General features: G+C 43.3%; 1 protein-coding gene across 1 annotated transcript in view; it reads left to right on the top strand.

The window, feature by feature from the left end:
• GABBR1 (gamma-aminobutyric acid type B receptor subunit 1) overlaps positions 1-17,023 on the top strand; it is a 126,000-nt gene that overhangs the window by 17,128 nt on the left and 91,849 nt on the right. The window contains exon 2 of the mRNA XM_070936756.1: positions 13,471-13,549. Within this exon, the coding sequence (XP_070792857.1) occupies positions 13,471-13,549 (79 nt within the window). The remainder of the gene's footprint in view (positions 1-13,470; positions 13,550-17,023) is intronic.

Genomic DNA, 17,023 nt, shown 5'->3' with positions numbered 1-17,023 from the left:
CCTTCCTTCCTTCCTTCCTTCCTTCCTTCCTTCCTTCCTTCCTTCCTTCCTTCCTTCCCCTCCCTCTTCCTTCCTTCCTCCCCTCCCTCTTCCTTCCTTCCCTTCCTTCTTCCCACTTCCTTCCTTCCCTTCCTTCCTTCACCTCCCTCTTCCTTCCTTCTACCCCCTTCCTCTTCCTTCCCTTCCTTCCTTCCCCTCCCTCTTCCTTCCCTTCCTTCCACCCCCCTCCCTCTTCCTTCCCTTCCTTCCTTCCCCTCCCTCTTCCTTCCTTCCCTTCCTTCCTTCCCTTCCTTCCTCCCACGCTTCCTTCCTTCCTTCCTCCCCCTCCCTCTTCCTTCCTTCCCTTCCTTCCTTCCCTTCCTTCCTCCCACGCTTCCTTCCTCCCCCTCCCTCTTCCTTCCCTTCCTTCCCCTCCCTCTTCCTTCCTTCCTTCCCCTCCCTCTTCCTTCCTTCCTTCCTTCCTCCCCTCCCTCTTCCTTCCTTCCCTTTCTTCCTCCCCCTCCCCACTTCCTTCCTTCCCTTCCTTCCCCTCCCTCTTCCTTCCTTCCCTTCCTTCTTCCCACTTCCTTCCGTCCCTTCCTTCCTCCCCCTCCCTCTTCCTTCCCTTCCTTCCTTCCCCTCCCTCTTCCTTCCTTCCCCTCCCTCTTCCTTCCTTCCTCCCACCCCCTCCCTCTTCCTTCCTTCCTTCCTCCCCCTCCCTCTTCCTTCCTTCCCTTCCTTCTTCCCACTTCCTTCCTTCCCTTCCTTCCTCCCCCTCCCTCTTCCTTCCTTCCTTCCCTTCCTTCCTTCCTTCCCCTCCCTCTTCCTTCCTTACTTCCTCCCCCTCCCTCTTCCTTCCTTCCTTTCTTCCCTTCCTTCTTCCCACTTCCTTCCTTCCTCCCCCTCCCTCTTCCTTCCTTCCTTTCTTCCCTTCCTTCTTCCCACGTCCTTCCTTCCTTTCCTTCCTCCCCCTCCCTCTTCCTTCCTTCCCTTCCTTCTTCCCACTTCCTTCCTTCCCTTCCTTCCTTCCCCTCCCTCTTCCTTCCTTCTACCCCCTCCCTCTTCCTTCCCTACCTTCCTTCCCCTCCCTCTTCCTTCCCTTCCTTCCACCCCCTCCCTCTTCCTTCCCTTCCTTCCTTCCCCTCCCTCTTCCTCCCTTCCCTTCCTTCCTCCCACACTTCCTTCCTTCCTTCCCTTCCCTTCCTTCCTTTCCTTCCTTCCTTCCTTTCCTTCCTTCTTCCCACTTCCTTCCTTCCTTCCCTTCCTTCCTTCCCCTCCCTCTTCCTTCTTTCCTTCCTTCCCTTCCTCCCTTCCTTCCCTTCCTTCCTCCCACTCTTCCTTCCTTCCTTCCCTTCCTTTCTTCCCTTCCTTCCTCTCCCTCCCTCTTCCTTCCTTCCTCCACCTCCCTCTTCCTTCCTTCCCTTCCTTCTTCCCACGTCCTTCCTTCCTTCCCTTTCTTCCTCTACCTCCCTCTTCCTTCCTTCCTTCCTTCCCTTCCTTCCTCCCACCCTTCCTTCCTTCCTTCCTTCCTTCCCTTCCTTCCTTCCTTTCCTTCCTTCCTCCCCCTTCCTTCCTTCCTTCCTTCCTTCCTTCCTTGTAGGCTGCTCATCTCACCTAGAAGTGATTCTACAAACTTCAAACAAATCTCCCCAATAAGGTATTGCAGTTCTAAAATATATATTTTGATAATATGCAAAAACATTGCTTTAGATTGGTTTCTGGCACAGAAAAAAGCCACACTGGTGGTCCATGAAATCCTTTGTATAATTGAGCATTAGCAGTGCCCTACTGAAACTCTTGCTGCAGGTGTCTTCATCCAAGTATTTCTTCTGTAGCTGTAAATCTCAGCCAAGCAGGGGGAAGCTGCAGAGGCTTCCCTGTGGAATTCTTTCCAACCCCCTTTTCCAGCAGCCATGCCTGTATTTTCTCCCATGTGATACCTTGTGGCTCTGTGTGAGTGTGTATTTGTGTTTGCCATTTCCTCTTGTGTTGCATCTGGGTGCACATGAGGGTCTTGTGTGCACTGGGCGGAATCAGAATAGAGCTGGAAGGAACCTTGGAGGTCTTCTAGTCCAGCCCGCTGCTTAATAATAATAATAATAATAATAATAATAATAATAATAATAATAATAATAATAATAATAATAATAATAATAATAATTATTATTATTATTATTATTATTATTATTTGGGTCTTAGGGGCACAGCGAAACACACGGAGGTTGGAGATCTTGTGTATTTCCGGGGGCAGTTCGTTCCAAAGGACAGGAGCTCCCACAGAGAAGGCTCTCCCCCTGGATGTCGCCAGCCAACATTGCTTGGCCGACGGCACCCTGAGGAGTCCTCTCTGTGTGAGCGGACTGACCGGTGGGAGGCTATTGGTGGCAGAAGTCGGTCTCGCAAGTACCCCGGGTCCTAAGCCATGGAGCGCTTTAAAGGTGGTAACCAGTACCAACCAGGAGGGACACGGGTCCAATAAACATGTGGCAGCACTAAGCCTAGCCAGAATCCTGTCCACGTCCTCGGGAGCCATAGGGTCAAACTCTACTCAGGTAATATTCTCAAGACCTACCCCCCGTCTCCCCCCCTGGACTCACCCAGTCGGAGTCCAAGCCTTCCCGAATCTGAGCGACTTTATCACGCAGGAATTGCACAGAATCCTCAGCTCGACCCTGCAAGCAGAAGATCCTATATCATTTCAGACAAGTGACTGTCCAGTCACTTCTTAAAAACCTCCAGTGTTGGAGCACCCATAACTTCTGAAGACAAAACTGTTCCACCTGTTAATTGTCCTCACTGTGGGGAAGTTTCTCCTTAATTCCAGGTTGCTTTTCTCCTCGATTAGTTTCCATCCATTGTTTCTTGCCCTGCCCTCTGGTGCTTTCGAAAATAAATTGACCCCCTCCTTCAAATACGGGAATACTTGGGCAGGGTGCCTATATTCTGCCATCACAAAAGCAGGAGGAAGAATGGAGGTGATTAAAATGAAATTGCTCCCCATGAGGGAAGTTTTTTTTCCTGAAATGTTTTTCTCTGCAACTCTAAGCCTGATCGGGTTCACACTTATCCTATCCTACTTTTCCCATAAAAATCACTCCAGGATCCCTGTTTGTTTTATTTCCTTCTATCATGATTATATTGTTTATGCTAAGGATGAAATTTTTGTCTTTTAGATCTTATAACTTAGACTCTTTTCATAATGAGATTTTTTTAGTTTTATTCTTTAATATTAAGTTATGATTTGGAACAGTTGCTTCCCAAACTTCCCAAACTTCACTACCAAAAACCACTATCTATATCTATATCTATATATCTATATCTATATCTATATGATATAGTTATATCTATATCTATGCAAGTTTTGGTGTATTCAGGTCTTTTCCTGTGTAAGATTGAGAGTATCTTGGCAACATTTCGACGAGGTCTCACTCGTCATCTTCAGGCTGGTGTCTTCGGCTTCGTGCTTTCCTCGCACAAGCACGAAGACGAAGACACCAGCCTGAAGATGACGAGTGGGACCTCGTCGAAACGTCGCCAAGATACTCTCAATCTTACACGGGAAAAGACCCGAATACACCAAAACTTGCATACCTCTACCCGTGAAAATCTACGAAAACATCTATATCTATATCTATATCTATATCTATATCTATATCTATATCTATATCTATATCTATATCTATATCTATATCTATATCTATCTATATCTATCTATATCTATATCTATATTATAATATCTATCTATCTATCTATCTATCTATCTATCTATCTATCTATCTATCTATCTACCCTGTTTCCCCCAAAATAAGACATCCCCTGATAATAAGCCCAATTGGGCTTTTGAGCACATGGCAATAAGGCCAAGCGCTTATTTCAGGGTTCAGAAAAATGTAAGATTTGGGGTGATTTACCCTGGTTTAGGTAGTACTGCTGTCGAACTCATACATGGCCCAACTCTGTATTAAGCACTGAACTATTTTGCAGGATGGTCACACATCCCTTTCTTACAAAATAGGTGTGCTGTATTACCTTTCATACCTTTTGTAGTTCAGACTGTCATCCAACATGCACCTTTTGTGACATTTGTGTAACAATGATGGAATTTACCTAGAAGCAGAAAGAGCTTACATTTACCTCATGTTCATTAATTTAAGTTATCTGGACTACAAAATATTTGGATGACTACAAGATAGCGCCAAAGGAACACTGACTGTTTGTTAACAACTAGGAGTTGTTCAGATTTTGCAGCCTATGATCACCCTAATAAACTATAATGTTATGGAAATCCTTTTTTAAAAAAAGTAAGATCTTTGGAACATTTCAATCATTGTTCTCTTTTGTTTTTTTCTTTTTCTCTTTCCTTTTCTTTCCCTTTTCTTTCCCCTTTCCTTTCTCCTTACTCCTTTTTCCTCTTCCTCCCCTCCCCCTCCCCTCCCCTCTCCTCTCTTCCTTTCCTTTTCTTTCCTTTCCTTTCCTCTTCTCTCCTCTCCTCCTCCCCTCCCCTCCTTTCCTTTCCTTTCCTTTCTCCTTTCTCTTCCTCCCCTCCCCTTCTCTCCCCTCCCCTCTCCTCCTCCCCTCCCCTCCTTTCCTTTCTTTTCCTCTCCTTTCTCCTTTCTCCTTTTCCTGCCCACTCCTCTCCCCTCCTCCCCTCCTTTTTCCTTTTTCCTTTTTCTGCCCTCTCCCTCTCCTCTCCCTCTCCCTCTCCCTGTTCCTCTTCCTCACTTCACCTCCCCTTTCCTTTCCTTTCCTTTCCTTTCCTTTCTCCTTTCTCCTCTTCCTCTCCACCCCTTCTCTCCCCTCCCCTCTCCTCTCTTCTCCTCTCCTCCTCTCCTCCTCCCCTCCTTTCCTTTCTTTTCCTCTCCTTTCTCCTTTTCCTGCCCTCTCCTCTCTCCTCCTCCCCTCCTTTTTCCTTTTCCCTTTTCCTGCCCTCTCCCTCTCCTCTCCCTTTCCCTTTCCCTCTCCCTCTTTCTCACTTCACTTCACCTCCCCTTTCCTTTCCTTTCCTTTCCTTTCCTTTCCTTTCCTTTCCTTTCCTTTCCTTTCCTTTCCTTTCCTTTCCTTTCCCCTTTTTCCTGCCCTCTCCTCTCCCTTCTCCTCTCCCTCTTCCTTCCCTCCCCTCCTTTCCCCTCCACTTCTTTTCCTTTCCTTTTCCCCTTTCCTTCACTTCACCAAAGGTTCTTATTTTCTAGCTCTGTTGCCTTTTAAGAGATTCATGAGCCATGTCCCATCAGGGAAGATTTTAAGAGTGGTCCTCCTCCAGGCAGTATCAAACAGTGTGAGGCCTGTCCTCTCACTGGCTTAAAAACACTTAAGCGGGAGAAAGCTTTCCTTCCACAAGAGAGACCAAGCGTTTTCCGTTCTACCCCTATTTCTAGAAAAGCAAAACATTAGAGCTCTCTCTTTAGGTGGGGAAGTTGAGACAGGAAGGGTTCGTAGCATCCCAGGGAGAATTGCCTCCCTTGGACCCTTTGCTGACACCAATAACTGGGCGGGTGCAGCAAGGGCCCCTCCTAAGGATGGCAACTCTTGACTAAACAACCACAGGAGGGCAGCCGTACACCGTCTCTCCCTCTGATGAAAGGGCTCCCTTCTTCCTTCATCTCCAGACTGGGTTTAATAACAAAATAACATCTCTGCGCCATCCTTGCTCTGCTTGTGCCTTTGGGTTGCTTCCCTGAATAGAGCATCGTAAGAATTGTGACAAGGAAGGGGGAGGTTTTGTCTGGTGGATGGAAAACTGTGTTTTGCTCCTGAATTTTCCCCCAACGGATAGTCCGTGTGGCCACCCCGTTGTGATTCTCTCTGCTTCTCCTTTTGTGTTCTTGATTGGCTGATATATAAATAGTCCCCGTCTATGCAGTCCAAGGCTCAGGGTCAGCATTTGGAGCTGTCTTCTCCTAAAACATTTGGAAAATGTGAAATAAACCATTTGGGACTCTCTAGAACTCATCCAATCTATAGATGGGAATATTTTTTAGAATGCAAGGACTTTAAAAAAAAAACTAAATATAGGGGGAAGCTATTTCTAAGTGGCACTCGGGTGCTTTATCACCTCCGTGGATATTTGAAAGAATAAGAATTACAGACCCAAGTGTTGAAATTGTAGCAAAACAAATGAGAAAATTATGCACAAAGACACTCAGATACATTTAGGACTAAACATGCATCCTGCCCAATATACCTTTATTGTACAGTATAGATTTCTTTCATTTTTGACAGATTTTTTTCACTCACAGTAATGTACTGCAGAGGCGAGAAATTTCATTTGGAAGGATTTGGGGATACTATCCAAATTATGTAGTCAAGTATTAATTATAAGAAAATAATGTTTAGATTACCTTAAAATAAGGTTTAGATTAAAGGAAAAGAACAGCCCCAGCAACAGCTGAGGGAAATGTGTGCACCGAATAATGAAAATTGATAAAACAGTCTAGCTATTAAGGAATAGATACTGTAAATAAAATGCAGGATTATAGCTTTAGAGTGAAATTAACAAATGGTATTCAAAAGCAGTTTTGGGTTAATTGAAGGCAAACAGTCCCTCTGTGAAGGAACTGAGCGGTTCAAAAATGTGATACATAGATTAGAGCTAGATAGATAGACAGATAGATAGATAGATAGATAGATAGATAGATAGATAGATAGATAGATATAGATGGTAGATAGATAGATATAGAGACAGAAAGAGATGATAGATAGATAGATAGATAGATAGATAGATAGATAGATAGATAGATAGATAGATATAGATGGTAGATAGATAGATATAGAGACAGAAAGAGATGATAGATAGATAGATAGATAGATAGATAGATAGATAGATAGATAGATAGAGACAGACAGATAGATAGATATAGATGGTAGATAGATAGATATAGAGACAGAAAGAGATGATAGATAGATAGATAGATAGATAGATAGATAGATAGATAGATAGATATAGATGGTAGATAGATAGATATAGAGACAGAAAGAGATGATAGATAGATAGATAGATAGATAGATAGATAGATAGATAGATAGATAGATAGATAGATATAGATGGTAGATAGATAGATATAGAGACAAAGAGATGATAGATAGATAGATAGATACATTGATAGATAGATAGATAGATAGATAGATAGATAGAGACAGATAGATGAGAGAAAGAGAGAGAGAAGTAGATGATTGATAGACAGATGATAGACAAATAAATAAAAATAGGCTGAAATATAATGTAGACAAAACAGAGATATGGTGGATTAGAAATGTAACCATCTGGATGTTATTGTACATGTTTGTACAAGAAGAGACAGTGCTTTGTATATTTATTTATTTAATTTTTATTTATTCATTAAATTTATTTGCTACTCGTCTCATTTTGAAGCAATTCTGCGTTGCTTACAGCATAAAACAATGAAATTGTCAAAAAGAAATATTCCTGATACTAAAATGAAAGTATCATCAAAGTAAAATCATAGTTATATGATGGGAAAGGAGTATATGGCCCTACAGAGTCAGTGTGTGGAATCCATAAGAATTTCTTTTGAAAATGTTTGTGTAATTTTCATACTTGCTTTGACAAGGATGCCTTGGTTTGGCCAAATTCAAATGGAAGTATAGCCATGGAACTAACCTTGTGTTATATATACCTTACTGTACTGACAAGCTACTTGAGCTGTGGTGGCGCAGTGGTTAGAATGCAGTACTGCAGGCTAATTCTGCTGACTGCCGATTGCCAGCAATTTGGCAGTTCGAATCTCACTGGCTCATGGTTGACTCAGCCTTCCATCCTTCCAAGGTCTATAAAATGAGGACCCAGATTGTTGGGGGCAATAGGCTGACTCTGTAAACCACTTAGAGAGAGTTGTAAAAGCACTGTGAAGCGGTATATATTTTTAACTTGAGGACAGCAATCTACCACTGATCTCTAGATTGATATAGGCCAGGGGTAGGCAACTATGGCAAATTTGCAACCTGTGGACTTTAACTCCCTAAGTTAAAGTCTAAGGAATTCTGGGAGTTGAAGTCCACAGATCATAAAGTTGCCATAGTTTCCCAGTCTTCATATAGGAAGATCATGGGTCTCATATGGCACTTGATGGTTGCCTGCATGACGCACCCCAGAGGCTGCCATTGGCTCCTACTTCCTGATACTGCTAGGCAGTTGATTAGCATTTCCCTAGCATGACATTATGAACGCACATCTCTGCAGATGAAACCTAATCAAGCTGTGTCCCACCAGCTGGAAGCCTTTGAAGATGAAAAGATTGACTGCTCAGGCTCCAGATCCTTGTCTTTCCTCACTAATGAAATCTGTCAGGACTGGGCTCACAATATGTTGATCAGAGAGGAAATGTGTTAAAGGGTGATTCAACTGCTGAAGAAGCCAACTTAGGTCTTCTGTTTTCAAGACTGATCATCCAGTTTCTCTCACAAAATTCTTGGGTTTTCAGAGTAGGTGACATCTTGTCAATTCCCAAGAGTTTTTGAGGACACAAATTATTTAAATGCTCTTCTGCTCTGTTTTCTAGACAGGCTTTGGGGAATGGAAGCGATCCTGATTACCTTGGAGGTTGGGGAGTGAGAGAATATAAGTCTGAAGATTCTCTGGACTTCTCAGTGATTCTTGAATGCTTCCTCTAGAATGGGACTTGGAGTATTGATGTCAGGGTGACTTAAATTCTTCATGGGTGGGCACATTCAGAAAGTGGATACTTCCAACTTTTATAATTGGTCTTAGGGGCTACTCAAGATTCTCTCTTGCCCCCATTTTTTAAACTTTTACATGAAACTACCTAGAGAAATTGTCTGGAGCTGTGGACTAAAATGTCATTAGTGGGCTGAGAAGTTTGTTAGGTAAATGTAACGGTAAAGGTTCCCCTTGCACATATGTGCTAGTCGTTTCCGACTCTAGGCAGCAGTGCTCATCTCCGTTTCAAAGCCAAAGAGCCAGCGCTGTCCGAAGACGTCTCCGTGGTCATGTGGCCGGCATAACTAAACACCAAAGGCGCACGGAACGCTGTTATCTTCCCACCAAAGGTGGTCATTATTTTTCTACTTGCATTTTTTACGTGCTTCCGAACTGCTAGGTTGGCAGAAGCTAGGACAAGCAAAGGGAGCTCACCCCGTTACGCGGCACTAGGGATTTGAACCGCTGAACTGCCGACCTTTTGATCGACAAGCTCAGCGTCTTACCCACTGAGCCACCACATTCCCTGAGGAGGTTGTTACAATACCCCAAAAAGAATTATTAAAAAAGATGGAAATCTCAAGTAAAACATCCTCATAATTGGTTAGAACTGCTTGGGGAGCTGCCTGGAGGTGTGAAGGAGGAGTGGACAATCTGAAAATATTTAAACACTGGCCTAGTTAGAACTAGGGTGTCAGCATCTCACCGCTGGCATAGAGAGGAGAGAGATAAGCCCTGAACTTTTGCCTGCTAAATCCCTTTGAAGCTGGGTCGTCGTGGAAATAAAGGGAGGAGGGACATTACTGTGAAATGACGAGACAAGAAGTCAGTAGAGTGACTTGGAAGATAGCCAATGAGAAGCAGATAATTGGGGATCGGAAAGGGAGGGATTGGGGGGGCAAAAGGTCAGTCTTGTCCGCATCGAGTCATGATCTGGTTGCTGTGCTCAAATAAAGAGAAGATTTCCTTAAAGATTGGCAGTTTGGAAATTCATTTATTTTGAGATAGCATCGAAGTCTGACATAGAGATTACATGGGAAAATGGGGGTTTCTCCTCGAGTAAGAGGAAATTCACATGAGGCCCTGTTCAAACAACTATCCATCTTTTACAGTGCTCTCTGGGACCGATTTGCACAGAGAATGACTTGTTAGTCAGATATATCTCTGCCATTAATGTGGCCCGGTACTGGGCTAGAACTATATAAAGCTTTTATCAAAGCTTTTAAATTTTTTAAATATTAAATTAATTAATCCCCCCCTCCTTTTCTAGTTCCTGCATTTCTGACACGAGATGAAACAAGTATGCAAATGACACTCTATGTGAGCTCTGTTTTTCATCATTTCATCCTAGGGAAATGGCTGAAACAATGAACAGGTTAAAGCTTGGGTTCAGGAAGAAAACCATACTGCTGATCTGGAAAATCCTTTTACAGCACTTCATTTATAAAAGGCAGCACTTCATTTATAAAGTCATTTATGCAATGCGTACCTTTTAAATTCAGCATGCTCAGAGGAGGTGCAGTTAGTGCCAGTGGCTAGGCATGGTTTTATAACCAATTTAGGCCACTTCATGTTAAAGTAAAACTCATTTATTGGGTAAGATGCAGGGTTGGTGACTATAGCGTCCTTTTATGCAGAGCTCCCTTGAAGACAATTTAAAATTTGCAGATAGAGCAAGAGCCGATGGCCAAAACTTTTGCAATTGCTGTGTGACATTCAAACCAAATTCTTTTATCAGTTGCATGGCTTCCTATTAATTTCCAAATCCATTTTAAAATGCTAATTTTAACCTTACATGAACAAGAACTCTGTTCATCTGAGGGATTATTTTATTTCTATATATTCCTTTCTGGGAAATAAAATCAGCCTTTTGGATCCTGTATAGCGACCCACCATTCAGAATTATTCACATCATGCATATTCAGGATCAAATCGTCTCTTTGCTGGCCACATTCTCCTAGAACCCTGCAGGATTTGGCAGTTTCAACCTGTTGCTTTATAAAAACATTCTGAAAAGGTGTTTATTCCTGCCCATATGTGCTTAATGTACTTGGGAGTACAAGAACATCTCGTTTCATCTTGATTAAAATCATCTGTTGCATTTCTTGGTACTTATTTGTGTTTTAAAACCAGTTACATGTACAGCTCAACTGACGACCACAATTGAGCCCAAAATTTACGTTGCGAAGTAAAAAATTTGTTAAGGGAATTTTGCTCCATTTTCTTGCCACATTTTTTTAAGCGATTCACTGCAGTTTGAAACCAGTGAATCTGGTTTCCCCATTGGCTCTGCTCGTCAGAAGGCCGCAAAAGGGGAATCACATGACTCCAGAACGTTGCAAATGTCGTAAATGTGAATCAGTTGTCAAGCATCCGAATGTAAATCAAACGACCATGGGGATGCTGCAATGGTCATAAATGTGAAAAATGGTCATAGGTCACTTTGTTCAGTTGTAACTTCAAATGATCACTAAGTGAACTGTTGTAAGTCGAGGACTACTTGTACTGCCTTGCAGGCAGAGCCCTGTACTTTGAAAATGGATTAAACAGGAACCCTACAGCCTCCTCTTGAAAGGAACTTGGCTAATTAGATATATGTATGTTGGACACTATGCTATTTGACTGGAAGGCTATCAGGAATGCCAGTATTGTCAACGTTTAGTGTGCATGTCCAGTAGCAAAAGCCTCATTCCACCATCAGGAGTTGCAAGATTTAGCAATACTGCATATAAGCAAGCAAACAAACGCATTTGTTTTAATTTCTGCATAACACCTGGACATAACTGAACCGTAAAATCTTAGGAGTCTGGGCAAGGTAACAAAATCCACTAGAGTTAGGAGATCAGTAAATCTAAATAAATAAATGTAACCAGAAGATAAGGTATCAGGGCTTGGCAGTGAAGTTGCTGTCCTGTCTTTTAATAAATTTGTCTAACATCAGGGGTGTCAAACTCAATTTCATTGAGGGCCACATCAGGGTTGTGTTTGACCTCGGGGAGACCGGGGGGGGCAGCTCAATGTCACTCTAGTCAGTGCCTATGGTGGCACGAGCGTTCTGCTAGCAAAAACAGGTTCCCGAGCTCCGTTTTCACTGCCAGAGGGTTGCAGGAGGCAGTGGCAGCTGAAAATGGAGCTCGGGAGCCTGTTTTCGCTGGCAGAAGCACATCAGGCCAGTCCTTCACTGTTTCCAGGGTGGCCCCGCGGGCCAGATCTAAGTCCCGGGGCCTTGAGTTTGACACCTCTATCTTACATCAGGTCTGATAGATGGTTCAGAGAGGCACACACCGACTTGTGATGCTTCTCCGTAGACAGGCCCATTTTCAGAATTTCTCCCAAGGATTTAATGTAAAGGAACGTACTGCACACTTAACATTTATTATGGGCATTCTGAATAGAATAGAATAGAATAGAATAGAATAGAATAGAATAGAATAGAATAGAATAGAATAGAATAGAATAGAATAGAATTTCTTATTGGCCACGTGTGATTGGACACACAAGGAATTTGTCTTTTGTACATACGCTCTCGGTGTACATAAAAGAAAAGATACATTCATCAAGAATCATAAGATACAACACTTAATGATAGTCATAGGGTACAAGCAATCAAATCATATTAGCAAACAGTCAATATAAATCATAAGGATTCAAGCAACAAGGTTACAGTCATACAGTAATAAGTGGAAGGAGATGGGTGATGGGAACGATGGGAAGATTAATAGTAGTGCAGACTTAGTAAATAGTTTGACAGTGTTGAGGGAATTATTTGTTTAGCAGAGTGATGGCATTTGGGGAAAAAACTGTTCTTGTGTCTAGTTGTTCTGGTGTGCAGTGCTCTATAGCGTCGTTTTGAGGGTAGGAGTTGAAACAGTTTATGTCCAGGATGTGAGGGGTCTGTAACAATCAGACTTCTGAAACAATCAAAAGGAAACAAGAAAATACAAAGCAAGCTCAGTAGGCAAATATTCTTTGTTTGTATGATTGTAACAGCCGTGGTGGCGCAGTGGTTACAATGCAGTATTGCAGGCTAATTCTGCTGACGACTGACCCCGCCAGCGGCTCAGCAGTTCAATTCTTAACAACTCAAGGTCGACTCAGCTTTCCATCCTTCCAAGGTGGGTAAAATGAGGACCTAGATTGTTGGGGGTAATATGCTGACTCTATAAACTGCTTAGAGAGTGCCGTAAAGCACTGTGAAGCTGTATATAAGTCTAGGTGCTATTGCTATTGCTATTTCTATGATCACATTCCTTCTGATGGTGGGCAAAATAGGGGCTACTTGTGTAAGACTGTAGTTCTTAATTTTTTTAGGGCAAGGGTCACAAAATCTTTTGTACCCACCGGTGTACAAAAGTTGATTGCTCCAAGATGATCATGTATTCTTGATTTCCATTACTATATCTACTCGATATAGTAATGGAAATCAAGAATACATGATCATCTTGGAGCAATCAACTTCCATCACTGGAGGTTCGCAAGAAGAGATTGGTCATCCATTTGTCTGAAATGGTGTTTTTTTACTACTGGTTCTTTGGGAGTGGCTTGGTGGGCATGGCAGGGGAAGGATACTACAAAATCCCCATTCCCTCCCCACTCCTGGGGGAAGGATATTGCAAAATCTCCATTCCCACCCCACCCTGGGGCCAGCCAGAAGTGGTATTTGCCGGTTCTCCAAACTACTCAAAATTAACAGGTTCTGATGTAGGGTCTCCTGTTTGAGAAGTGGGGGTCAGACCAGAAAGTCCTTTCCAACTCTGTTATTCTAACTCCTGCGGGTGTAATCCTTGTATGGACATTACCTTTCCTCTTATCCTCAGATGCCGCTTCTCCTTGTGGTGAGTTTGCTGGCGATATCACAACCTGGCCATGGAGCAGTCCATTTGAACATCACAGAAGGTAAGATTCCTCCTTTCCCTTCTATACTTCTGCCCTTGGGCCTCTTTTTCTGGGCACTCCAGTTCCTTGTGTTGTGCATACCCCAAAGATGGTACATTCTGGTTTAAGACAACATGCTACTGTTTCTCTAGCATGCAATACCTATCTAAGCTCTGCTCAAAATAATACTGTGTTTCCCCGAAAATAAGACCCTGTCTTATATTTTTTTTGGACCCCGAAATAAGCGCTTGGCCTTATTTTCGAGGAGGTCTTATTATTTTGAAGTGCATGGAGCAAGACGGAGCTCCTCTTGCCATCTTACCTGATTTCCAGCTCTGTCTCCCTAACCCTAACCAGAGGAAATGGTGGGGACCAGCTGTGCATGCATTTAAATATTTTCGGGGAGGTCTTATTTTCAGGGGTTGGGCTTATTGTAGTGCATGCACTCAAAAGCCAGATTGGGCTTAGTATCCGGGGAGGTCTTATTTTCAGGGAAACAGGGTATCTTTATATTTAAAATGTCTAAGCTTGGTTTTTAAAAAAAGACCCAAATGAATCTTCTGAGTCTGGTGTGATGGTGTGTGATGGAGGGAAGATGGTAGAAAGGCGGCCTTCCTTTCCTGGTTCACCAACCTCATTGCCCTCCAAGGTACACAGGCAAAGAAATTCGGGCTTGGATTTTCTGCAGGCAAAACGGGGGCTCTAACGGAGACTCAATCAGCCTCGATCCATCTGGTAAGGTTTTTGAAAGGTTAAACAAGAAACCAGCACACACTGTTAGAAATTGCCTCAGTCTTATTTTTTGACAATTCCCCAGTAGGCATGAGTTGCTTGCGAGCCGTCACTAATAGACCAGGAAAGTTCTAGTCACCCCTTTGTTTTTGTTGTTAAGTAAACGTCTGCGCTGCTGTATTTCATGTAGAGATAACTCATGCAGAGACTGTGCCACGATGCTAAAAAAAGGGTTGAACTCACCTCAGACCTTGAAAGCTCATGATACTGCAACTGACCTACTTAATGGATCATTAACTTGTGGAATTTATTGCTACAAAACAAGGTGACGGCTTCTGACTTGGATGGACTTAAGAGGACAAAGGGATGGAGAAATCGTGTCTAGTCTAGCGAGGTGAGGGATTGGGAGGGCATGGTGGCATCTTCTAATATTTGAGCACAAAGTAGAGCAGTGTCAACCTATTCTCTAAAGCACTGGAAAGCAGGACAAGAAGCAATAGGTGGAAACTAATCAAGGAGAGAACAAATCTAGAACTAAGGAGAAGTTTCCTGACACTGAGAACAATTAACCAGTGGAGCGGCTTAACTTCAGAACCTGTGGATGTTCCAACACTGGAGGTTATCAAGAAGAGACTGGATAGTCATTTGACCAGGATGGTATAGGATCTCCTGTCTTGAGCTGGAGGTTTGAGTAGAAGACCTCCAAGATCCCTTCCAACTCTATTATTCTGTTAAGTCTATGAAGGACTGGTCTCTCAAGGGCTCAGTTCAAAGTTGGGGACCGCCTGCTCCAAATACCAGTAGCCAGGGAGGGGTTCAAAAATTTTAGCAACGGGTTCTCTGCCCGGTTGCTGGGTGGGCGTGGCCATGGTGGGCGTGGCCTAGTCAGCCTCCTGCACCAATGCAGGGGGTGGGGGCGTTTTTGCCTTCCCCAGCAGTGGTAAAATCCAAATTTTTTTACTACCTGTTCTGTGGGCGTGGCTTGGTGGGTGTGGCAGGGAAAGAATACTACAAAATCCCCATCTCTCCCCACTCCTGGGGGAAAGATATTGCAAAATTTCCATTCCCACCCAACTCTGGGGCCAGCCAGAGGTGGCATTTGCCGGTTCTCCGAACTGCTCAAAATTTCCACTACTGGTTCTCCAGAACGTGTCAGAGCCTGCTGTATTTCACCCCTGCTCCCCAAGCTCCGGAGGCTTTCCTTGAGCCTCTGGGAGGGTGAAAACGGCCTCCCCAGGCTCCCGAGTCCCTTTCCGAGCCTGTTTCCGGCCTTCCCGAACTTCCGATAGGCCCATTTTTCAGCTTCCCCGAGCCTCTGCGCACACCCTGCACTTATCTTCATCCAAAATGGGCCGCATGGGGACTCCTGGGAGGGGAGGGGTGGGTGGGGCCAGCCAGGAGTAGGATTTGGTGGTTCTCTGAACTACACAGAATCTTAGCTAGAGGTTCTCCCGAACCCCTGCGAACCCCCAGCAGCCCACCCCTGCCAGTAGCCATGGAACAAGAACAGAAAGAGTGTCTGTCTTCTCTTCTTCCTGGTGAACGCCCTTGAGGCCTATGGCTGACCACTGTGGACTACAATGGACAACAATCATTCCAGTGTGGCCAAGCTTATATAATTATGTTAATTATTGTACCTCTTCTTTATTATTGTATTTGGGTGCTTTTATATTATTCTATTTTTGCTGCATTAAAACGAACATTATAATTTCTTATACTACCTGGACCATTGTAGTATGACAGGTAGGGTATAAATAAATAGAATGAAGTTAAATCTAATATTATATAAAATGAGATCCAGTAATAAAAAAAAAAGATACCATGAGCAGCAAAATGATGTGTATAATAATTTGCAAAGTTGTAAAATTGAAGATGCCAGATAGCAAAAGCAGCCGTAGCAGTTAGACTTATATACCACTTCATAGTGTTTTACAGCCCTCCCTAAGCAGTTTACAATGTCAGCATCCTCTGTTCTCATTTGTCCCAGTCCTAAAGGATGGAAGGCTGAGTCAACTTTGAGCTCGTCAGGATCGAACTCCTGGCAGTGGGCAGAGTTTCCTGCAATATTGCATTCTAACCAGTGGGTGGGATTCAGCCAGTTCGCACCACTTCGGGAGAACCGGTTGTTAACTTTCTGAGCAGTTTGGCAAACTGGTTGTTGGAAGAAATCATTAGGGCAGAGAACTGGTTGTTAAATTACTTGAATCCCACCACTGATTCTAACCACTGCGCCACCATGGCTCTAGTAGCCAGGGTTTCCAAAACAAGAATGGCATAGGCATAACTCAGAGATTTTTAGAGTCAGGCAGTAAACAAGTTTAATATACTGTGGTTGGTCACACAGTCAGCCAGATGTTTAGATTCGATTTGGCCTTTTTGCCTATCCATTGAGTACTGCACTACTCAAGAACCTTGGTTAGGCAGATGTTGTTGTAGATATTATTGTTTAACAGTATTGAAGATATCGTTGCAAGATGTAAACTGTTTCAAGTAAAGCCACAATTTTGCAATTGACTAGTAGTAATTTTGTCAATGTTGATGATGTTCAAGTGCTGTTCCAGATGTTTTTTTTTGGAATTGCACCCAAGGTGCCTATTACAATTAGTACTATCTTTGCTTCTTTTGCCATCGTTATTCTACTTCCATTTGGTCTTCATGTTTTGTGATTTTTCTCCAGTACGTTCTCTTCTTATCTGCTGTCTCCTGATACTGCAACATCTATATCCAGACTTTTTTTGGTCTTTTTTTTTAATCAACAATTGT

The sequence above is a fragment of the Pituophis catenifer genome, unplaced genomic scaffold (assembly GCF_029215685.1).
Source record: "Pituophis catenifer annectens isolate HBS135680 unplaced genomic scaffold, rPitCat1.0.hap2 SCAF_2, whole genome shotgun sequence".
In the NCBI taxonomy this organism is placed as follows: domain Eukaryota; kingdom Metazoa; phylum Chordata; class Lepidosauria; order Squamata; family Colubridae; genus Pituophis; species Pituophis catenifer.
The sequence above is the reverse complement of the archived record's forward strand: the minus strand, read 5'-3'. Positions and strand labels throughout refer to the sequence as shown.